Below are 23,969 nucleotides of genomic sequence, written 5' to 3' on the forward strand. Positions count from 1 at the left end.
TTCTATCTGTTGTCCACAAAGGGGTAATGGCTGAGAATCTGGACCACTTTGGGGGGCTGGAAATGATTGGTTTGCTGCTGTTTTTATGGCTGAAAATCCCTGATTTGTCGAGGCTCATATGGGTTATAAAAACGCTGAGGTCTTTGCACGATCAGGCTGCGTTTTTGGGGCTGATGTCGAAGGCTGAAAACGCTGATCTGTAGCAGGTGTTGGGCTGCATTTATGGCTGAAAGCGCTGCCCTCTTGCAGGTGTCGCTGGCGTTAGCAAAACGCTGGAGTAGGGCTGCGTGCGGTAGGGAAAAACGCCAAGGTGAAGACCTTGCTGGCGATGGTTTGTTGGGGAGGAAAATGCCAAGGATGGAGGCTTTGCTGGCGATCCCAAAACGCTAGGGCTGATGGGGGTGGTCTCACCAAGGATGGCTTGGAGAGGTTCTTGTTGAGAGAGGGAGGGAGTACCTGTTGCTTGAAAGCCTGTTGTGCTCCTTGCTCATTTGCCCAATTGTGCTAACTTGGGTTTGCTTATATATTAACTTACCCAATTTGCCCTACTTAGTTCCCAACAAAAGTCACTTAATAAATAAGTGAAAAATGTCAAAAATAGGATAAAGTCACTTGAAAAATCCCCAAATTGACTCTAATGAAATCTGATGGAAATGCTTATGCTTATGCAGTGTGCAACCAGAGGATATGCATCTACACTAAGTGATTGGGCATGCACGGTCTACGAATAGAGTCACAAAGGTGCCAAGACTTGCTTCGGCTCCATGACTTCAGCTTCATCGATGATCTCCGGTTCTTCTTCTTCTGAAACGTCCTTTGGAGGTGTTCCCTGAAACACTTTCAACCAAGAAACATGGAAAACGTTGTGCATTGACCATGAGTTAGGCAAGTGCAATTTCATTGAAACCTCATTAATCTTTTTGATGATTGGAAATGGACCATACAAACAAAAAGACAACTTAGGACATTTCTTTCCAACTTGCTTAAGACGCTGTTTCATGATTCTTAGATATACCCAATCTCCTTCCTTGATCGAGACCTCCTGAAGATGCTTGTTAGCCTGTCCAGAATAAGATTCCTGAGCCTTGCTTAGCCGAAGCTTCACACTCTCAGAAATCTCATCCAATGACTGACTCTCAGCATTGGCATCAGGCATTTGACTGACCGATCTAGTTAAAAGTGACTGGAACGGACGGCCAAAAGCTGCCTCATACGGAGTTCGACCAATAGCAGAAGAAAAGGAGTCATTTAGAATAGCCTGAACCAATGGAAGATAGAGCTCCCATTGAGACTGCTGATCATGAACATAAGATTTTAACACATCAAAAGCCAAGTGATTATAAATTTCTGTTTGACCATCTGACTGTGGATGAAAAGCCGATGAAAAATTCAACTTTGTGCCAAAATTTTCAAAGAGTGCGTGCCAAAAGTTGGACGTGAACTTAACATCCCTATTTGAAACAATGGACTTTGGCAAACCACAGAGGGGGTACCAATGCTTAATGAACAATCGTGCAACATCTTGTGTTGAAACGATCAACAATTGTTAAACATTGAGTGTTCCTTGAATGCAGACTTGGTGGTAAGTTAGTCACAAAATCCATAGAGATATCCTGAAAAGGTCCCTTGGGAATAGGCAGCTGAAGCAAGAGGCCTTGCTGCCTACCCCGAGGAGCTTTTACTTTTTGACATATAGTGCACTGTGTGACATAACGAAACACATCTTTCCGCATTTTAGGCCAATAAAAAAATCGTTCAATCTTTTCCAATGTGGTGTTCATACCCCTGTGCCCACCCGTGAGAGAATCATGTGCATCATGCAATATGGTTGGCCTGAGAGAGGGCAACACACATAAACGTTGACGAAAAAATAACAATCCATCACGAATGAGATAGTTGTTGGGCCCTTGGGAAGCAAGAGCCTGCAACCAATACTTACCAAACTCCGAATCTGCATACTGATTCTTCATGCTGTCAAAAGACTCACCCTGTATAGAAAATGTGGTTCTTGACTCAAGAGCCAAAATCTGTCCTTTGCGACTCAACGCATTTGCAATAGGGTTAGCTTTTCCAGGCACATACTCAATCAAACCTCCAAATTGCTCAAAAAATTGTGACCACCGTGCTTGGCGATCACTCCAATGTGCACTAGACATAGACTGGAGCCACTTGAGGGCTTGAAGATCTGTGCGCACTGTAAACTCTCTACCATACAGAAAATGCTTCCAATGCTTAAGAGAGTGAATGACAGACAAAAGTTCTTTATCATAAACTGAATAATTCTTTTCCGCATTATTGAGCTTCCGGCTAAGGAAAGCTACAAGACGACCATGTTGCTGGAGCGCAGCGCCTATGGCGACATTGCTCGCATCCGTCCATACCTCAAAGGGATCATCCCAAGAGGCAAGGATAAGACACGATGCTTTTGTCACTGCAACCTTGAGAGCTGCGAAAGCCTCAATGGCTGCCTCGGGCAAGTCGCTGACGGTAAGTCTTTATCCCTTTCAAAACATTAGTCATAGGTGCAACAATGCGTGCAAAATTCTCTGTGTGTGAACTATATGCTTGACATAGACCAAGAAAAAAACGCACATCATATGCAGTTTTGGGCAAATCCCAATTACGAACCTGTTCCACCTTCGCGGGGTCTAGCTTGACGCCTTCTGCAGAAATGATATAACCCAGATAAGTGACTTCAGTAAGAAAAAATTCAGACTTCTTAGCTGCAATGTACAACTGACACTTATCCAAACGAGTTAGTACCCTTTCAACATCTCTTTCATGTTGCTCCCACGAGGCAAAAAAAATGAGAATATCATCTAAAAAGATGAACACACATACACCGACCATATCGCCGAAACGACCTACCATGAGATGATTGAATGTACCCACGGCTCCTGTCAATCCAAAAGGCATAACAATCTACTCCCATTGCCCTCTCTCGGTGCAAAAAGCGGTCTTGAAAATGTCGCCTTTGAATACCCGTACCTGATGGTATCCACTTTTGAGATCAACCTTGCTGAAAACCTTTGCCCCATTGAGCCTATCGAGGATATACTCAATGTGAGGCATCGGAAACTTGTTCTTGACGGTCATCTTGTTTAATGCCTTGTAATCAACACACAAACGAGACGAACCATCCTTCTTGCGAACAAACAAAGTAGGGGCAGCGAAAGGACTTACACTAGGACGTATAAATCCTCTAGCCACCAACTCCGTGAGTTGTCGCTCTAACTCTTCCTCCTGTGACTTGTTCAAACGGTAGGGAGCCTTACTGACAGGCTGCGCTCCCTCCATAAGCTCGATGCGATGGTCCTCCGGCCGCTCGGGTGGGAGACGAGGTGGAAGATCATTCTGCAAAAAGAGATGTTTAAACTTCGTAAACAACTTCGAATACTTACTTGGAGCTTGAATGCTCTGGGAAATTGGAGCAGCATAGATGAATGCCGCTTGAGCCCCACGTCGTAATTCACGCTTTACTTGCACATGAGAGATGAGAGGCAAAGAATGCAAGCCCTCCTCCGCCCGAATGATGAGGGGGGAATCAATGTCGGAATGGAAAGTGATCGTGCTAGCACCAAATTTAATGTGAGCGTCAAGTTCATGAAACCATTTAATGTCCAAAATCATATCACATCCTGAGAGAGGAGATACAAGAAATTTCCTACGAAAAGAAGCTTGTTGAACGGTAAACATCACATCAAGGCACTCCTTTGTTATAAGAGAGTCCATACCAAGAGTGAAGCCAGAAACCTCGAGAGGAGCTTTCTGACTAATCTCTAGGCGGGCTCTCTCAACGAGAAGGGGACTAATCACATCATACATACTGCCTGGATCAAACAATATGATAAAACGCTGCCCCTTTACATGACCATAACACTTCAAGAGAGACTCATCAATGTGTGTGTCAGAGTCAGGAGAAGATGCTGGTTGTGTTGTGACAGTGCTTGTGGTAGCTGTGGGTGCCTTTGGTTGTCACAAAGTGATGACGTGGCGGACAACAAAAACCCTAATTTCTGCTAGAAACCCTAAAATTCTTGCAAACCCTAAATTTTGCCAAAAACCCTAAATTCCGGAAATCGCGGAGGCGGATTATTAAAAAAATAAAAAAATAAAAATTTTGGAAAATGATGAGCGACGCGAATTTTGCTTTTGCTTTTTTTTTTTTGTAAAAAAAAAAGAGAAAAGACTCTCTAAGAGAGAGAGAGAACTGATGCTTTTGATTTTAAAAGCTTTTGGGCATCCCTTGTAACCTTTAAATTAGTGGTGAGGGCCTCACTTCTCAGAGCATCTGGACGCAGAGTCTGAGAGTGAAACCCTAACCGCTCTCTTGTACTTTGATGATTGATTAATACAAAAAGAAATACCGAAAGGGGCGCCAGTCTTTGGGGCCAATATCTCTAGGCACGGAACTCCGCCGGGCCAGTGCAAATCTCTTGTGATCTGTGAATTGTTTTGAAGTGGTTATTTGGTGCTGTCGCGGTTGATTCTTGACTTGGAGTGTCTAAGTTTGTTACAGTGGTATCAGAGCACGGCCGATTTCTCTTCTACGGGAAATCCGATCCCCGAATTTTTTTCCGCGGCACCTATGGCTTCAGGCAATGATCAGTCGACTCCCTCTGCATCTGGAGATGCGGGCTTGGATCACAACGAAGATTCAGGCAGAGAGTATGGCCCGCCTTGGCCTACTTAGGCGGAGCGGCGAGAGATAGAGCGTCGCCAGTTGATCGGCGATGCAACAAAGATGATGCTCAATTTTGCCAAGGACCCGAAGATGGCAAAATATATGAACCAGACCTCTTTGACAGAGGTACAGATGGAGTGGCAGAGAACCACAACACCACTCCCGAAACCCGCTCTCAAGAAACCTTCTGCCTCCAAGAAATATACGGAGCAAGAACTGGAGAACGTGGTTGATGCACGGATTGCTCAGCTTTTCGACGTGCAAAAGAAAGGCAAAAAGCACGGCAAAAAGCAGAACAAAGGTACTGACTTCCCGGGATATTTGGGTCGTCAGTCGACATTCGACAAGGCAAAGAAATTGAAGAAGCGCGTCAAGTTTAAAGACCTACCCAGTTCTTCTTCTTCTTCTTCTTCTGACAGTTCTTCTAACAGCTCAGATTCGAGCGAAGAAGAAGACAGAAAAGGTAAAAAGCGAAGCAAGAAGCAACGCTTTGGAAAGGGCAAGAGAAAGGCAAAGAAGGCTAAATCTCGCCCAGAGACTGACACTTCTACAGAGGACTCGTCTACGGACAGTTCAGACTCTGACAACGGAAACTTTTATGCGAACAAGAGGAATTTTTACAAAGCCAACCAGTATGACTTTCTCGAAGATAAAAGCAAGAAAGTTCGAGAGTTTAAGGAAGGTGGCCAAGCACTTAAGTTTGATACTTTTTCGGGATACTCCGATGCTTCGAAGGCTTTGTCTTTTATACAGCAGCTTGACATCGCTTTCGCGGGAGGACGCTATTCAGAGCACTCCAAGATTCGGAGAGCTGCCTCTTATTTTAAGGGCAATGCTCGCACTTGGTGGTCCACGCTTCTATTAAGCAAGACTGTGCCAGTTACATGGCTGAAATTCAAGAGGCTTTTTATTTCTTCTTGGTTGACTCAAGAGTTTGAGCGAGATATACGAGCTGCTTGGAACCATCTCCGGATGACCAAGAGTGATATAGTGAATTATTACTGTGAAAGATTCTGGAACTCTTTTCTACCTGCCTCTTCATTCAAGAAGATCTCGTTCAGAGAACAGATTGAGCGGTTTACATTGGGTCTACCTACGGAGATCCGAGACCACTGCTTGGAACAGAAGTCAGCTTCTATTCAAGAGTTGATGAGTCATGCGAAGCGGGGCTTTGCAATTCACTCTGGCAGTCTGACCTACCCCACAGATGAGGTCACAACACCACGAACCGGACAGACTTCTGGGAATGAAAGTAGAAAAAGAAAGAGCAACCCAGAGAAAAAAAAGGATGCACGACCCAAGCTTACTCCTGAGGAGAGAGCTCGCTTCATCAGAGAGGGGAAGTGCTTTGGATGCCGGGAACATGGACATATCTCCGCAGAGTGCCCTGATAAGGCACAGAAAGAACAGAATGATAAAGACGACGACACGCCTAAGAGTTTGAGAGCAGCTGAGGAATGTGGCAAAAAAGGCAGATAGAAAAGTAGAATTGGTACCACATGGCGTGGGACCTGCACCGAATCTAATGAATGAAAGTACAAACTTTGCCGCTTTCGGGGCAAAGTGAAGGATCAGGAAGCTCTTTTGAAGGAGCCAAGGCCAACTTCTTTTCACTTGGAATTGGCGGCTCGATTTGGAACTACGCCCGACAGACTGACGCCACAGGCGGAGGTAGTTCGACTGGCACCCGGATGGGATGTTGCCATTACACCGAGCATTGGCAAACTTCGTTTGCAATGACAGGGGTGTTCAGGGCACGCGAGTGACGTTCTACTCGGGATCCCTTGGTACCACAAGACTTACGCCGTGGTTGACTACCGGGCCGAGAAAGCGACTTTGATAAATGAAGGGCTTAGAGATTGTACTTCATGAACTTCAGTTTTCTTACTCATTCTTTTGGGAGAACTGAACGATGGATAAAAGTTGAAAATGTTTTGACCTGAAGAAAAGAACGCCAAGATTTTTTTTCTCCACGCTCATGCCGATTGCTTTTGAGAGGGCCTGAAGATCATACCATTGATCTGATATCTGGAAGCACGCCACCGAATCGGCCACCTTATCGTGTGAGCCGAGTACAGAATGAAGAGATTATGAACCACGTGAAAGACCTCTTGGAAAAGGGTCTTGTCCAGCCTAGTACTTCACCGTATTGCTCTCCAGTATTGTTGGTTTTGAAGAAAGACGGATCTTGGAGAATGTGCATCGATTATAGAGCTCTCAACAAAATCACCATCAAGAACAGATTTCCGATTCCTAGGATCGATGATATACTCGACAGGTTACAGGGATCCTCGTGCTTTAGCAGGATTGACTTGAAGAGTGGATATCATCATATCAGGATAGCGCCAGGAGATGTCTACAAGACAGCTTTTCGGACGACTTTTGGGTTATTTGAGTTTTTGGTGATGCCTTTTGGCTTAACCAATGCTCCTGCGACATTTAACCGGATGATGGATAGGATTTTTCGAGAGTACAGGCTATTTGTTGGCACTTTCTTTGACGACATCATTGTTTTCTCCAAGAATGAGGCAGAACACAGAGATCATCTGCTTCAAGTCTTTCAGGCATTACGAGATCACACGTTAGTGATTAATGCAAAGAAAAGTGAATTTTTCCTACCAGAGATACATTTTTTGGGACACATTGTGTCAACAGCAGGAGTGCAAATGAACCCGGCCAAGATAGAGACTATCCGTGATTGGCCCGATTTGAGGAATGTCCATGAAGCTAGAAGCTTCTTGGGACTGTGTTCGTACTACAGGCAGTTCATACGAAAGTTTGCAGAGGTTGCTTCCCCTTTGCATACCTTGACACAGAAAGGAGTACCTTTTTCGTGGGGACCCACAGAGGTGACTGCCTTTCGGACATGGAAAGAGAAATTGACTACGGGACCTATTTTGACTTTGCCGGACTTGCAGAAGTCATTTGAAGTGTATTGTGATGCTTGTGGTCGTAGTCTGGGTGCGGTCTTGATGCAAGAAGGCCATGTCATAGCTTACGAGAGTCGTTTGTTCTCTAGGCCAGAGATGACAGCACAGATTTATGAGAAAGAGCTTTTGGCGGTTATCCATGCTCTTACTCAGTGGCGGCATTACCTACTCGAAGCGGATTTTACTGTCTTTACAGACCATCAGAGTTTGTGCTACTTCTTGTCACAGAAGCAGCTTTCGGAAAAGCAGATGCGGTGGGCAAACATCTTGTCACAGTTCCACTTCAAGATTGTCCATGTGCAGGGACAAAAGAATGTGGTGGCAGGTGCTTTGTCTCGGAAACCGTTGGTTCTGGCTATTTCCGCGATACATCATAGGAGCTTCGAGGATATGGTCGATCAGTGTGCCACAGATACAGATTTTGCAGATATTTTCACACGGATACGGGATGGGGAGACAGTAGCTGGATACTCCCTTCGGGAAGGCTACTTGATGAAAAAGACTATGTTGTGCGTTACACAGCCGTTGAGGGAAAAGGTTATGACTGATTGCCATTGTCCACCTTTTACGGGTCACCGCGGCATTGCTACCACCATGAAAGGGGTAGAGAGAGATTTCTTTTGGCGGAGACTGAAGAAGGATGTGGAAGAGTTTGTGCGCAGTTGCTTGGTATGCCACAAGGTCAAGTTTGACAGGCATAAGGCACAGGGATTGTTACAGCCTTTACCCATACCCACCCGCCCCTGGGAAAATATTGAAATGGATTTCATTTTTTTTGATCTCCCGAGAATACAGAATGATCACGATGATTTTCCGATTACATGGCACGCCTGAGACGATTGTCTCCAACAGAGACCCCAGATTTATGAGTTTGTTTTGGAAGGCAATTTGGGAGAACATTGGCACGTGGTTGCAGTTCTCGTCATCGTTCCACTAGCAGACTGACGGGCAATCTGAGATTGCCAATTCAGTGATTTTAGATTTATTGAAGTCTTGTATCTCGCATCAGAAGACTCAATGGGAAAAGAACTTACCTTGGGTGGAATTTGCCTACAATAACACGATACACTCTTCGACGGGGAAGATGCCATGTGAGATTGTTGAAACTGCTGCGAAGGTTCCATCCTTCCTGAGCACGAAAGATTAGAAATTTGAAGCGGATGAATATTCGCGAGATTTGGATACGGCTTTTGCCAAGGTTCGCGAGACTTTGCAGAAGTCTCAAGAACGACAGAAAAAGGCAGCGGATCGCCATCGTCGCGACTGGAAACTGAAGGAGGATGATTGGGTGCTCTTACTTTTGAGAAGGCACGCCTAAGAAAGAAACAGGGAAAGGAGAGGCTTTTTCCAAAGCTTAGTATGTGATACTACGGACCTTTCCAGATTACTGACAAGATAAATGATGTCTCCTTCCGATTGAAACTGCCAGATACTTGGAGGATTCACAATGCATTGCATGTGAGTCTCTTGAACCCTGTTAAGGGTGATGTGCCTGATGATGGGGAGCCTGATGAGCAACCCAAAGTGGAAGAAAACGAGGAGATCCTTGTTCCTGAACAGATTTTGGCACATAATGATACGAAGAAAGGTAAAGTCCGAAGGCGGTTCTTGGTTAAGTTCAAGAACTTTCTTACATTTGATGCGAAGTGGATGGAGGAGGAGGACCTAGCAGATACTCCTCGGATTGTGAAACTTTACCTAGATGTTTTGGTTTAGCATAGTCTACTCCAAACGGAACCCAGAATTCAGCTTGGCCGGAGATCTGGTGCAGTGGGATGCACAAGAGGGGAGTTACTCCACTCCTTTGTCAACAGATGCCTCGATTTTGATACTAAAGTCACTGATGTCTCTTTGAGCTTCAGGGATACTGAGAGCTGACAGTATTCTGCTGGATGACTTTATGAAATTGAATTTCTGATTATGATACTGATTTGTTCTTGACTTCTTGTGAGTGCAGGAACTGATAGCTGAAATGACTGCAGCATTTTGGTCTGATTGATCTCGAATAGACATGGTTGCAATAGGGGTTAGTCAATCGGACATCGATGAGGTCCCGATTGGACCTAGATGTGATTGCTAGCTACATTGCCGATAAATCATGGTCTAAGATCCGAATGAATGTTGAATGTCATGTGATGTCCTGTGATGTCTGGTGATGTCTTGTGATGTCGTGTGATGTGACTGTCGATTTTGTACATGTGCTAGATGTGTGTTCCTAGTACGTAGGTACTAACAGTCAGTGTCTGCTAAGACGGTTTATGGCTTTTGTCGGTTTTGCAGGCGTAATCGCGGTCGATTACAATGCTTTCAAGACGGGGGTATGTCACAAAGTGATGACGTGGCGGACAGCAAAAACCCTAATTTTTGCCAGAAATCCTAAAATTCCTGCAAACCCTAAATTTTGCCAAAAACCCTAAATTCCGGAAATCGCGGAGGCGGATTATTAAAAAAATAAAAAATAAAAATTTTGGAAAATGATGAGCGACGCGAATTTTGCTTTTGCTTTTTTTTGTAAAAAAAAGAGAAAAGACTCTCTAAGAGAGAGAGAGAACTGATGCTTTTGATTTTAAAAGCTTTTGGGGCTCTGCTTTTGGGCATCCCTTGTAACCTTTAAATTAGTGGTGAGGGCCTCACTTCTCAGAGCATCTGGACGCAGAGTCTGAGAGTGAAACCCTAACCGCTCTCTTGTACTTTGATGATTGATTAATACAAAAAGAAATACCGAAAGGGGCGCCAGTCTTTGGGGCCAATATCTCTAGGCACGGAACTCCGCCGGGCCAGTGCAAATCTCTTGTGATCTGTGAATTGTTTTGAAGTGGTTATTTGGTGCTGTCCCGGTTGATTCTTAGACTTGGAGTGTCTAAGTTTGTTACATTGGTTCCTTAGGTGGAACTGTCTTTCGACAGGCCTTCTTAATGTGACTCTTGACGTGACATTGAAAACATCTACCTTCTTTAGCATAAATCACTTGTTCTTCAGCCGTGATGTATCCTCCTATAATTCCTTGTGAAGCTTTTCCATCAGGGGTTAGCTTAGGTTTTGCAGGTGCTTTAGCTTTACCCTTAGATTCATTGTTAGAGTTCTTTTCCGAGGAATTAGAGGAAGAAGGGCTAGTAGAATTTCCATTCTTACCATTCTGTGTGTTCTGAGAATTCTGTGGGGTTCCTTGAGAAGTCTTGTTTTCCTTAGGCTTTCCTTTGTTGTGCTTCATCTCGTGTGCGAGAGCAATCGCTACCGCTTTGTTGAGATCGATTGGATCAAGTACCTCGACATCATACTTGATATACTCGTCCAATCCGTAAAGAAATGCCTCGCACTCCGAATCCGATTTGCGTAATTGAGTACCTAGCTGCAAAACACGATTAGAATAAGACATAACCGGCATACCATTTTGCTTGAGAGCGTGCCAATCGTCCTTCAACCGTGCAAGGTACTGAGGTGGCATAAACCGCGTCTTGAGCTTGTCTTGGAAATCAGCCCAATTGACTTCCGCGCCTTGAGCTTGTCTTGGAAATCAGTCGTTGGCTTCCTCTAGGTGCGCGGCTAGCTGTGCCTCTTGCCATGCGTGGTACCAATTAATGGCATCACCGGCAAGATACATAGCTGCCGTCAAAACTTCGCTATTGCCTGTCTTCTTAGTTGTCGCAAAATAAGCATTAAATTGATGCAATTAAGAATGAATAACCGTAGCATCTATCTTACCGTCATACTTATTGAAAGTCAACTTCTCTGTGACCGGGTTGTTGGAATCCGTAGCATGGCTTGCGCCACTTGATGAACTCCCACGATCTTTGGGTGGTTTGGTTTTCGAGGCTAGCGCTTGTCGAAGCAACTCTTGAGTGCGTAGCTCTCGTTGAGCTTCACGCTCGGTCTCCAAAGCCAATCTTTGAGCTGCCTCCTCCACCTTTCTTTGTTGTTTTCGTTCTTTGCGTGCGTCGCGTTCGCGTTCTAAAGCAAGGCGATTGTCTTCTTGTTGTGCGGCAAGTCTTGTGTTTCGTTCCTCACGCTCACGATCCTGAGCAAGGCGATTTGCTTCTTGTTGTGCGGCGAGTCTTGCGTTTCTTTCCTCGCGCTCACGGTCCTGAGCAAGGCGATTTGCTTCTTGTCTATCCATCATGGCCATCATCTGCTTGACCATTGCCTCCATAGGGTTTGGTGCACTTGGTGGCGTAGATGACGAAGGGGGAGGGTTGAAGAAATCATCTCCCGGTGAGGAAACGTCTTCGTCGCCTCTCTCATGCTCATCACCTGTATGCGAAGTATCCATTCCGCTTCGGGTGACGACCATGCACTATGATCTTGGGTTTTTAAGTTCTCGAGGAACTTGGGTTCTTGAGGGTCTTGAGGTTCTTGAGGTTTTCTTTCACTTGCAACCGCGTTTGAGAAGGATCTTCTCTTCACCCGAGTTCGACTCCTTTCCGCAGGCACACCCCTTGGCGGCCTTGCGCTCACACCAAGGTTGCTTTTTCCCACCTCACGTCGATTGGCCGGCCGCTAAGTGCACGGTCCGCTCTCAATGAGTGAAAAGAGACACAAGGGGAGGCTAGACAAGCCCTTCTTTCTTGGGATTCCTGTCACTCTTCAACAAAACACGATTAGGAATCGACACGCCCAAGCGAACTTGGGTTCGTGCGACCGCAACAAGCAAAAAAAATTTCTTGTGGTTCTTCCCTTGAGTAGTACTGAACACTTCCAAAGCTCTGATACCAATGTAAGGTGCAGCGGAATGAATGTTGTATTTTCTCAAGATTAGTGATCTATATTTGCTCAAGGTTCCTTTTAGTCCTTAGGGAAGGAGAGAGCCTTCCTTCTTTATGGAGAGTGCTATGATCACGAACAAAGTGAATGGATATTGTGCGTGCAAGTGTATGAGACTGAGAGAAAGAGAGAAGAGAGATACGACACCCGAGAGGTTGTAAAACCCTCCTACGAAGGCCCCACTCTCGTTGGCGAGAGTGGTCTACTTTTGATTGCACAAAGGTGTACAATGATGATGTATGGACTGATGCAAACTGGGACTATGCCGATGACGACGATGATGACTTTAGGGCTGAATTCGATGCTCTTCTATCTGCTGTCCACAAAGGGGTAATGGCTGAGAATCTGGACCACTTTGGGGGGCTGGAAATGATTGGTTTGCTACTGTTTTTATGGCTGAAAATCCCTGATTTGTCGAGGCTCATATGGGTGATAAAAACGCTGAGGTCTTTGCCCGATCAGGCTGCGTTTTTGGGGCTGATGTCGAAGGCTGAAAACGCTGATCTGTAGCAGGTTTGGGCTGCGTTTATGGCTGAAAATGCTGCCCTCTTGCAGGTGTCGCTGGCGTTAGCAAAACGCTAGAGTAGGGCTGCCTGTGGTAGGGAAAAACGCCAAGGTGAAGACCTTGCTGGCGATGGCTTGTTGGGGAGGAAAATGCCAAGGATGGAGGCTTTGCTGGCGATCCCAAAACGCTAGGGCTGATGGGGGTGGTCTCACCAAGGATGGCTTGGAGAGGTTCTTGTTGAGAGAGGGAGGGAGTACCTGTTGCTTGAAAGCCTGTTGTGCTCCTTGCTCATCTGCCAATTGTGCTAACTTGGGTTTGCTTATATATTAACTTACCCAATTTGCCCTACTTAGTTCCCAACAAAAGTGTTACCATATACATGTGGTAGTGATGTGTGTGAACACACTAGGACCGCCGGGGCATTTTTTCCCTCTTTAGGAGGTTTTTTCCCCCGTGCATTGTATATACGCCCATCACTCTAGGGCTATCTATCTTTTCATTGCACACTAAGTAACATACTCTCTATTGTGTGCCTTGAGCTTCCTTCGTCTTCTCCAAGCTGTGTGTGTTTCTCTGCAACCCTAATTCCAACAATTGGTATCAGAGCAGGTCACGTCCTCCCGGGCTTAGTCGCCAGCTGCTCCAGCACACACCTGCTCACTTTCTCCGATTTCAGTGAGCTTTGGCGAGCGTTCGCAGGTCGACAAATATTTTGGGAAGGCTCGAAGAGCTTGGTCTGCTCAGAATTTTGATTTGGGCTCATTTCGGCCTCCATTTCCACTACGGGCAGTACTGCACAGGCTATTTCGTCATTTTGTGCAGATTTTCTGTCAGTGCCGTTTTCTGCATAACAGGTGCCTTATAGTCTTCTACGGTTTGTGCTATATAGCACAAGTTGTTCCCGCTCCATTTCTCCTATTTTTGGGCAGTTTTCACATCAGGTGCAGCATTTACCATGGCTGACAACAACAACACAGATGTGTTCAAGATGTTTGCTGCTGAGGACAGGTTGGATGGGGACAACTACCCTATGTGGGCTTATATGATGCAACATGTTCTTGTGTCAAAAGATGTCTGGAACATTGTGCAGGGCATTGATGTACGTCCTGGTTCTGAAGATGTAGGCGATGTTGAGGATGTTGCAGGTCTTGCTGCAAGGATTGTAGCTGTTAGAGTTGTTTTGCCTACGACAGAACAAGCTCGTTGGGATGTTAAGGATGCGCAGGCTCATTCATTGATTGCGTTGTCTGTGAAGCGCACCATTATTCCTCACATCCGTTCAGCAAAATCTGCAAAACAGGCTTGGGATGTTCTAGCAGGTCTTTATGCAAGCCGCAATGAGGCTAAAATTGCTTTGCTGCGTAAAGAGCTAGAGTCGAAGATTATGCATGAGGAAGATGATATGGACACTTTCCTTGCTAGTGTCAAGGATATCAATGAGCAACTCATTTCTGCAGGTGAAGTCATTTCGGACAGTTCCCTTGTGCAGACTGTTCTTGATGCCTTACCAGATTCCTACCAGACTTTTGCTAGTACTTGGAGACTGATGACCCAAGGAAATCCTGAAGTTGTCAAGTTTGATGCATTATGCACATTGCTATTGCAAGAGTCACTTTCTAGAAAAAACAGGACTAGGCAGCGTGCAGTTGAACAGGCTTTTATTGCTTCTCAAAGAAAGGGTGGTAACAGTAATGCAGCCACTTCTTATGGTTCTGTTGCGAGTGGCAAAAATTCTGTTCCTAATGCTTCTGCTGGCAGCACTTCGTCTGGCAATTCTGGTGATAAGGGCAAAAAGAAGATGCGTTGCCATTATTGTAAAGCCAATGATCACTTGATCAAGTCGTGTCCTAAGTTGAAGGTCAAAGAGGCTAAGAAGAAAGAGGGTGGTTCCACTGCAAATGCTGGTTCCACTACAAATGCAGCCATTGTTGAGTCTTCTGTGAAAGGAGATTGTGATGCTGATGTTGATGCAGAATGGGCTTTTAGCGCAGAGTGCACTTACAATCCTGCTGTCCATGATGCATGCTTGTCAGTTGCTGCAGATTCACATGTGTGGTATTTCGACAGTGGTGCTACAAAGCACATTACCTCACATCGTGAATTGTTTACCTCTCTCGAGTCTGTCCCTCATGGGAATTCAGTCACTTGTGCCAACAACGCCTCTTATCCAGTTCAGGGAGTTGGAAAGATTGTGCTCACTGCTGCTAATGGCAGTTCTTTCATACTTGTTGATACACTTTATGTACCTGGGATCAAGAAGAATCTCTTGTCTGTATCCGCACTTGCTAGACTTGGACTTGTAGTCAAATTTGTGGATGACAGATGTACAGTTCATGATCTCAGTTTTGGTGATGAAATTGTTGCATCTGGGCTTTTGTGCTGTGGGCTGTATAAGCTCACTTTGTATGACAAGTGTGGACAAAATTTTGCAAATGCTGTTGCAGATTCAAGGGCTATTTCAGATGCAAAACTTTGGCATGCACGTTTTGGTCATCTGAATTTTGCCAGTTTGCTGCGTTTGCAGAAATTTGATATGGTTGCTTCTTTGCCGCCTCTTGAAGCACCTGTCAAACATGTTTGTGAAGGCTGTATTCTGGGTAAAATGCAGCGTTCTAAGTTTCCAAAGGATGGTTCAGTTAGGGCCACATGCAGGTTGCAGCTTGTGCATAGTGATGTTTGTGGGCCCATGCAAACTCCGTCCTTGGGCAATTACCTGTACTTCGTGACTTTCATTGATGATTACTCCAGGCATGCATGGGTATTTCCGCTTAAAGCGAAGTCCGAAGTTTTTATGTGCTTCAAACAATTTTTGGCTATGGCTGAAAATGTCTCAAAATGTACTATGGGCACTCTCCGTTCCGATCGAGGGGGGGAGTATATGTCTCATGAATTTAATGCATTTCTGGCTAGTCGTGGGATAAAACACCAATGTACAGTGCCTTATACACCTCAGCAAAATGGTGTTGCTGAGAGGAAAAACAGGTCACTAACGGAAATGGCACGATGTATGGTCAAAAGTCAAGCTTTGCCGCATTCTTTTTGGCTTGAGGCCATCATGTGTGCCACTTATGTACTTAACAGGTGTCCTACGAAAGCTTTGCAGTCTATTACTCCATATGAAGCATGGCATGATAGAAAGCCTTCTATTGAGCACATGCGTGTTTTTGGCTGTTTGGCATATGCTTTGGTGCCACAAGTGCAGCGCAGAAAATTGGATGATAAGGCTGTCAAATGTATTTTTGTTGGTTATAGTGCTGAAAGCAAAGGTTACAGGTTGTATCATCCGCAAACAAAACGTATTCTGGTTTCACGGGATGTAGTGTTTGTGGAAGACTCTGTTCAGCCCTTGCTGTCATGTACTAGAGACAGTAATGTAAGCTCACAGGACATTTATGACACTTTGTTGCCTCTTTTCAGTGGTGGAAATACGAATGTAAGTTCCAATGAGGCAAATGTACAGCCTATGGGGGTTTCTGAAAATGTTTTAGAACAGCCTATTACTGATGCAGATGTACATGATGTCCTTGATGAGGAAAGGGCTGAAAATGAGCAGGCTAGAGGTATGCCAAAATGGCTGGTGCACACTTTGCGTGACAGTAAATTGGATGCACCTTTATCAAGTCGTACTCGTTCAGGCTCTCGCCATGCATCTTATGCATCAGATTGTTATGCTTTGGCTGTGTCTAGTTTACATGATGTTGAGGAGCCTCTGTCTTTTGATGAAGCACAAAATTCAGAAAATTGGATTGCTGCCATGAAATCAGAATATGATGCACTTATAGAGAATGACAGATGGACTTTATGTGATTTGCCTCCTGGCAAAAAGGCCATTGGTACGAAGTGGGTTTACAAGTTGAAACGCAAGCCGGATGGTGAGATCGATCGCCATAAGGCTCGACTTGTTGCAAAGGGTTATGCACAACAAAAAGGCATAGATTATGAAGAGACTTTTGCTCCCACTTGTCGTATGACTACTGTACGTTTTCTATGTGCATTGGCAGCTCATTTTGGTTGGGATGTACATCAATCAGACATTGTTACTGCTTTCTTGAATGGTGACATATTTGAGGAAGTTTATGTAACGCAGCCTCGCGGTTTTGTCATAAAAGGACAAGAGGACAAAGTGTGCAAATGTAAGAAGGCTTTGTATGGGTTGAAGCAATCTCCTCGTGCTTGGTATGAGAAAGCTGACACTCATTTGGTTAAACGAGGCTTTCGTAACAGTCCAACAGAAAGCACATTGTATGTAAAGCGTGAGGATGATGTATTTCTCATTGTGGTTCTTTATGTTGATGATTTGCTGATCACTGGACCAAATGAGAGACATATTGCTGAATTTAAGGCTGATTTGAATGCTACTTTCAAGATGAAAGATTTGGGGCTGTTGCATCATTACTTGGGTATACAGTTTAAGCAGTGTGATGGTGGTATTGCCTTGTGTCAGAAAAGTTGCATAGAGACATTGCTATGTAAGTTTGGACTTGAGGATTGCAAACCTATTGCCACTCCCATGGAAACAGGTTTGAAGTTGAGTCTACATGATGCTGTCGATCCTGCTGATGTCACTCTTTACCAAACTGCTGTTGGCTGCCTCATTTATGTATGCAACACGAGGCCAGATATTCAGTTTGCAGTCTCGCAGGTCAGCAGATTTATGCATAGCCCAGGGTCTAAACATTGGCAGGCTGTGAAGAGGATTTTCCGCTACCTTAGTGGCACTTTACATCTTGGCTTGTTTTATCCCAAGGGGGGATCATTGCCGCCAGACTTACATGCTTTTTCGGACTCAGATTGGGCTGGTTGTTTTGACACGCGAGTGTCCACAAGTGGTTTTTGTTTCATGCTTGGCAGTTCATGTATATCATGGTTGAGCAAGAAGCAACCTACTGTGGCCACTTCGAGTTGTGAGGCTGAGTACAGGGCAGTCTTCACAGCTACGGTTGAGTGTGTATGGCTCAGACGCCTTATGGCTGACTTGGGTGTTGGACAGGACACTGCCAACACTATCTACACTAACAGTCAGAGCGCATTGGCAGTTGCGAGGAACCCAGTTTTTCATGCTCGCACAAAGCACATTGAGGTGCATTACCACTATGTCAGGGAGAGGCTCTCAGCAGGAGAGATCAGCTTGGCTTATGTGCCAACACAGGACAACCTTGCAGATCTTTTCACAAAGGCATTGTCTCGTGAGAAGCTTGAAGCTTTCCGCAAAGCTTTGGGCTTACTCCCCTTTGTGGACCGATCATGTCGTGAGGGCATGGCACTTCTCTTTACTCATGTGCCAGCTCTCGTTCACTGGATCACTCCAGGGGGGATTTGTTACCATATACATGTGGTAGTGATGTGTGTGAACACACTAGGACCGCCGGGGCATTTTTTCCCTCTTAAGGAGGTTTTTTCCCCCGTGCATTGTATATACGCCCATCACTCTAGGGCTATCTATCTTTTCATTGCACACTAAGTAACATACTCTCTATTGTGTGCCTTGAGCTTCCTTCGTCTTCTCCAAGCTGTGTGTGTTTCTCTGCAACCCTAATTCCAACAAAAAGTCACTTAATAAATAAGTGAAAAATGTCAAAAATAGGGAAAAAAGGATAAAGTCACTTGAAAAATCCCCAAACTGACTCTGATGGAATATGATGGAAATGCTTATGCTTATGCAGTGTGCAACCAGAGGATATGCATCTACACTAAGTGACTGGGCATGCACGGTCTACGAATAGACTCACAAAAGAGCCAGATCACTTCTAATCTAAACCGACTGGACTTGACGGAAACCCTGTTATGGTGTAGCTTGTCCACGGACACATAGGGTTGGATGTGTCACGTGACACAAGCGATGGAAATTTGCGTTTTTTGGTCGCCGGGGAACCTGCTCAACTTGCGTTTTTGCAGATTCACCTAGCGTTTTTGCATCAAGCTTCTAGCGCTTGACTTTTTGGGACTTTTCGTTGCCGGAAAACCCTTCCCCTCTACTTGCGTTTTTGCAGCCCATCAACTTTTTTGGGTGCATCAGCGTTTTTTGCAGCACAAGTGCAGCGCTCAGCTTTGCTCGACTAGATCTTTCCGGAAAACCCTTCCCCTCTACTTGCGTTTTTGCAGCCCATCAGCGTCTTTTTGCAGCACAAGGACAACGCTTAGCTTTGCTCGACCAGATCTTACCTACTCGATGCGGCTCGACATCCAGTGCCTTGCCGGTCGTGTTCCTCTTCAGATCATCAGAATTCAACCATTAACCCTTGCTGTTTTCTTTGTTTCCAGCCCACCCGGGGTTGCTACTTTGATTCACCACTCTCCCCAAACCCTCTGCACAGTGCAAACTTCTTAGTCTGGCTTCCCTACTTCTAGAGGATGATCACGGTGCAGACAGCTTGGTTTGACCACACCTCTTCTCAGAGACCCTTCACAGCGTAGACTGTTGAGTCCGGCTTTCGCCTTATCTTGGATTACCCTACCTACTGACAGGTTGCCATCCGGTGGTGGTCCGTGCGGTCTCCCGGTGACTGTTGCAGATTACGGTAGCTTCTACAGTGCAGACTGCTTAGTCTGGCTTTCCTTGATTCGGAGGACGTTTACGGCGCAGATTGCTACATCTTGCCTTCCTGGAGTTTTTCTTAGCTTAGCCACCTGGCCACACTATTGGGTTAGAGGTTCATGCATTGACAGGCTTCCAATCATTCTCATGACGGTTCCTGGGCTTCCCCATTTTCTCCAAACGGTTTGACTTTAGACACCACAGATCCTGTTGGGCAGGACACTTGTAGGTCTATTGGCACTTCTTTCACGACAAGGAGTTGTTGTTTCCACACTCAGTTCGGGACCTTCACGCAGTATTTTCACCGTGTATCGGCAGAGTACAACAATTTACTACACTGCTCGTGACGACACTTTACCATGGAGATTTCTTGGCTGTCGGACACCCCAAACTGCTGCTAGACTCATAGAGTATCTTTTAGTGCTGAGAGGGGGTGTTAGACTTACACCACTCTGCTGCTTCACAGGTCTAGGGCATGCATGTACGGCTAGTGTGCCTCCGGGCTGGCCACCCTTTGCATATGCATGTAGACTGCATTGTCCGGCCGCCCACTTTTGGGCTGGCCGTCCACCTTGTTTGGGCACCATGCTGGGTCGTGGGGGGTCTTCAGTGGCATTGCCCTACCTCCCCTGGGGTACCCACTTCCATATAGTCTGACACATTGTATTGGGTCTCTTGCTCCGGTAGTCACGGGGGGCTGATCGCCCCCTCTTCCCCACACTAGCGTGTTGTGTTGTGTGTGTGTGTGTGTGTGTGTGTGTCTCTCTCTCTCTCTCTCACACACACACACACACACACACACACACACACACACACACATGCGCGCGCACTCACAAAACCAGCGTTTTCAGCCCAAGACAACGGGAGTTTCAAGCCTTTGATCGCAAGCAAATCTCAGCCTAACCTTGTCGTGGTTGCAAACCCCTTACCATCGACACCGCTAGCAAATTCAGGCATTCAGCCATAGCGTTGTCATCGTCGTCGTCGTCGTCACATTACCCCAACACCCAGTACCCCTTGTGCCTTGGCTCCGGGGGCGCCAAGGTTTGGAGCCAATGCTCTCTTGGGGTGGATTCTGCCACTCCCCGTCTCGTGTGTCGTGCATCTCTTTCAGTTGAGTTGTTATTGAAGTGCTAAAAGTTTGTTTAGTCTGCTCTTTTCCGTGGGCACGTGGTGCCCGTCTCGTGACGATTGTCTTAGAGCTTCAAGCGTGTGCTTTTCTCAAAGCATACCGGTCCTACCAAAGAGCAGACAGAGCATCTGGACGTAGAGTTTGAGAGCAGAGGTTCCCTCGAGTGTTGTACTTTGCTCAAGAATTAATAGAAAAATAAATACTGAAAGGGGCGCCAGATTTTGGGGCCAATACCTCTGGGCACGGCACTACGCCGGGCCATGTCGACTCAAATTTTAAAGTTGTGAAGTATTTTAAGCGATTCTCTCGTGTGTCGTGCCCGATTTCGGACTTGGGGTGCCCAAGTCCGTAACACATCATAGCTTGGAATCATTCGAGGATGACAAAGGAAGACACTTTGACTACTTACTGGCAGAGGTTTTGGGATACAGTTTTGCTAATAGCTTCTTTTCGGGAGATTCCCTTTCTCGAGGAGATGGAGTGGTTTAACTGTGGTCTACCGAAACAGATCAGGCGATACTATTTAAAGCAAAAGTCCCATAGCATTCAAAAGCTTATAGCGCATGCTAAGGACAAGTTTTCCATGCATTCCGGATCTTTGACATATCCCTCGGACAAGCGGATGTCCACTTCAATATGGAAAGATTCTTCCGATGGGATACCTATTTGCCAAGCTTGTTTCGGAGGGTCACGTTGAGGGACCAGATTTGGGGATATACTGTGCTTTGCCAAAAGAGATTCGACAGTGTTGTCTGCAAACAGAAGTCTGATTCTATTTAGAGACTCATGGGACATGAAAAGCAAGGTTTTGGAATGCATGCTGACCCATTGACTTATCCTACGGACAGGCGAGTGTCCATCTCTACAGGGCAAGAGTCTTCCAGTGATGAGAATGAATCAGGGAAACTGGATGAAAGTTCATCAGAGGATTCTAGAGAAGAAAGGGAATCAGATGATAATGCATCTGAGCGTTCCGACAAACCTAGGGAATCAAATGCGAGTTCATCAGAAAATTCCCGAGAAGAAAGGGAATCAGATGATAGCACCTCTGAGGGTTCTGACGAAGCAGAGGAATCAGCTGTGTCCCGGTTCTGTTAAAGATTCTGTTGTAGTTGTTATTTTCCTTCGGCAAGGGGGTGCGCATCCGGTTACAAAGCAGGATAAGGGGCAGTAGGGGTAGATTCTTCTGTTGTGGGAGCAGACGGAAACATTGAAGCCTACCTCCTCAATAGTGGCATTAATCACATGATCAAAGCCATGTTGCGATCATTTGAGGTGTGCTCGGACAGCATCGAGAGCTAAGGGCTCATTTGAAGGACAGTGACAACCATGTGCGTGTTCTTGAACTCATCTAATAATAACATTTGCCCAGGATCTACACGTCAATTATCTTACCCACCTCCCGCAAGAAGGCGAGCGTGCAATAGGTCTTGCGTCTACCCTCGATTGGGATCGGTGCTGATAACCTTGCAAATAGCTGAAGTAGCTTGTAAGTGGTCAGCCTCAGCCTGTGAATTCGCTTTCTTCTCTTGCAAAAGAGAAAGTTGGACAGTGGACTTTGCAAGGGCGGACGAGAGGACTACATTTAGAGTCCCTCTGGGCCCTGCTGTGGTGGGCTGGAGTCACCCATGTGTTTGCTTACTGCGGAGAAGAACCTGGCAAGAGTGAGAAAGAGGGGAGAGAGCAGCTGCTTGAACTGCTATCGTGTGGGTGGCCAAGGGACTAGAAGAGAGAAAGGCGGAGTGCATGAGTATGGGTTGTGAGCGGCAGTGGCAGTGAACATCAGCAGCGCGTCTTCATTGCATTCAAATTTTCCACAGATTTGCTCGAATAATGTTTGTATCAAACCATCTTGTCAGAACCTGCCTCCATGATTCCACTTTTGTGCAAAATCTACCTTCATCGGTGACCCCGAGTTTGACTGATTCAGAAATTCAGATCTTCTTCACTTCCATTATAAAGCACTACAACGTGGAAGCAGTTTTGATAGAGGCTTTTTATACAGCCAATTGTGTACTTCATTGCTATGGTCACAAGCCTCTTCTACCTAGAATTGAACTTCTTTGCTTTAGGGTGTTTGATGTGCTCAGTGTTTCTTCTCTATCATTTCCAAACAGATTCAATGTTGAGATAGCAATTTAGTCATGCAGTTGATGTGGTGAACTTCTACTTGATGCAAGGTTACTGTTCTCCGATGTCAATGTTTTATCACTATTCTAATCAAGAACCCGTCTGTTTTCCCAATTTGCAGCTCGAAGAATCTGATGCCAAGGCTTGTACAGCTTTTGAGCACCAAAGATCTCGATTTGGGAGCGTTTTTGCATTTCATGGAACATCTGCGGAAAATTTGCATAGCATCCTGCGATGTGGTACATGCAGAGCATATGCTTTCTACTGCAATTGATTGCTCATTTTATGAATGATGTTGAAGGGCATCTTCTGATGATGACAGGGTTGTCCACTTTCAGGCCTTTTGATCTTGAGTAATTCTAGCCTACAGCGGAATGGTGCAATCTTTGGAGAAGGCATCTACTTGTCTTCAGATCCTGCAGTTGCTCTCGGATTTAGTAAGGCAGGCGTCGGCTGGGAATGCTCGCATTTTGGGCAAAGGGCAAGATATCTTCTGCTATGTGAAGTTGCACTAGGAGAGCAGGTTTTGTCCTCGAATACCTCCCGGGTTTCCTCATCAAAGTTGAATGGGAATGATTTGGGTACCTATATCATCGTACAGAATTGCGATCTTGTAAAGCTCCGCTTTATCTTTATATATGTAGAATCATCTTCTGGCAATAAGGCCAGACAAGAGAGTGTCAATGAGCGACCATATGATTTGCAAGGGCTTCAAACAAAGCCTCAGGGTTTTCGAGCGAGAAAGATAAACTGGTGCAAGGTAATGATTGTTTTCTATGCTTTACTATTGATAGGCATTGCCATATTGAATCCTCGTAGGCCCTCAAAATTTTCCTCTAAGCTACACAAAATAAAAAGTACATGACAGGTGCATCTAGCACATCCACATTTCAGTGGATTCCATTTTTTGCCTTGTCTTCTCAAAACTACACTGGTAAAGCTTATTTTCCAGAGTGTAAATTATAAAATTTGTTGAGGTCTGCCTGTCTCAATCTCTTTTCTGATTACAAGTTGAAGGTGGGTAATGTGTGTGTGTGTGTGTGTGGGGGAGAGAGAGAGAGAGAGAGAGAGAGAGAGAGAGAGAGAGAGAGAGAGAGAGAGGACCCCTTCACCTTTTTTGTAGCTGTCAAGGTCCAGGGTTAGGGGGCATGATATCTTAGCCCTACAACTACTAGACTTTACTGATAGTAATCTCCATTGTAGTAGCTCGGATCATTGCCAAGTCAGCAATTGAAAACTTTGCAGACGTAATCCTCAGTTTGCGACACATCAACAGCCGTAACAAAGCAGCTGCG

The 23,969-nt window shown here is 45.5% G+C and overlaps 1 protein-coding gene across 2 annotated transcripts in view; it reads left to right on the forward strand.

The window, feature by feature from the left end:
* Positions 1 to 23,654, forward strand: part of LOC147435709 (uncharacterized) — a 42,484-nt gene extending 18,830 nt beyond the window's left edge. Inside the window, exons 3-4 of one of the 2 annotated variants that reach the window (XM_086488020.1) lie at positions 22,796 to 22,913; positions 23,013 to 23,654. In XM_086488020.1, the coding sequence (XP_086344146.1) occupies positions 22,796 to 22,913; positions 23,013 to 23,539 (645 nt within the window). In that variant the 3' untranslated portion in view covers positions 23,540 to 23,654. Of the gene's footprint in view, positions 1 to 22,795; positions 22,914 to 22,996 lie in introns of both variants that reach the window. The other variant, XM_086488021.1, reaches the window with a different exon arrangement.
* Positions 23,655 to 23,969: the final 315 nt, after the last annotated feature.

The sequence above is a fragment of the Adiantum capillus-veneris genome, chromosome 18 (assembly GCF_014529385.1).
Source record: "Adiantum capillus-veneris isolate H3 chromosome 18, ASM1452938v2, whole genome shotgun sequence".
Lineage (NCBI taxonomy): Eukaryota > Viridiplantae > Streptophyta > Polypodiopsida > Polypodiales > Pteridaceae > Adiantum > Adiantum capillus-veneris.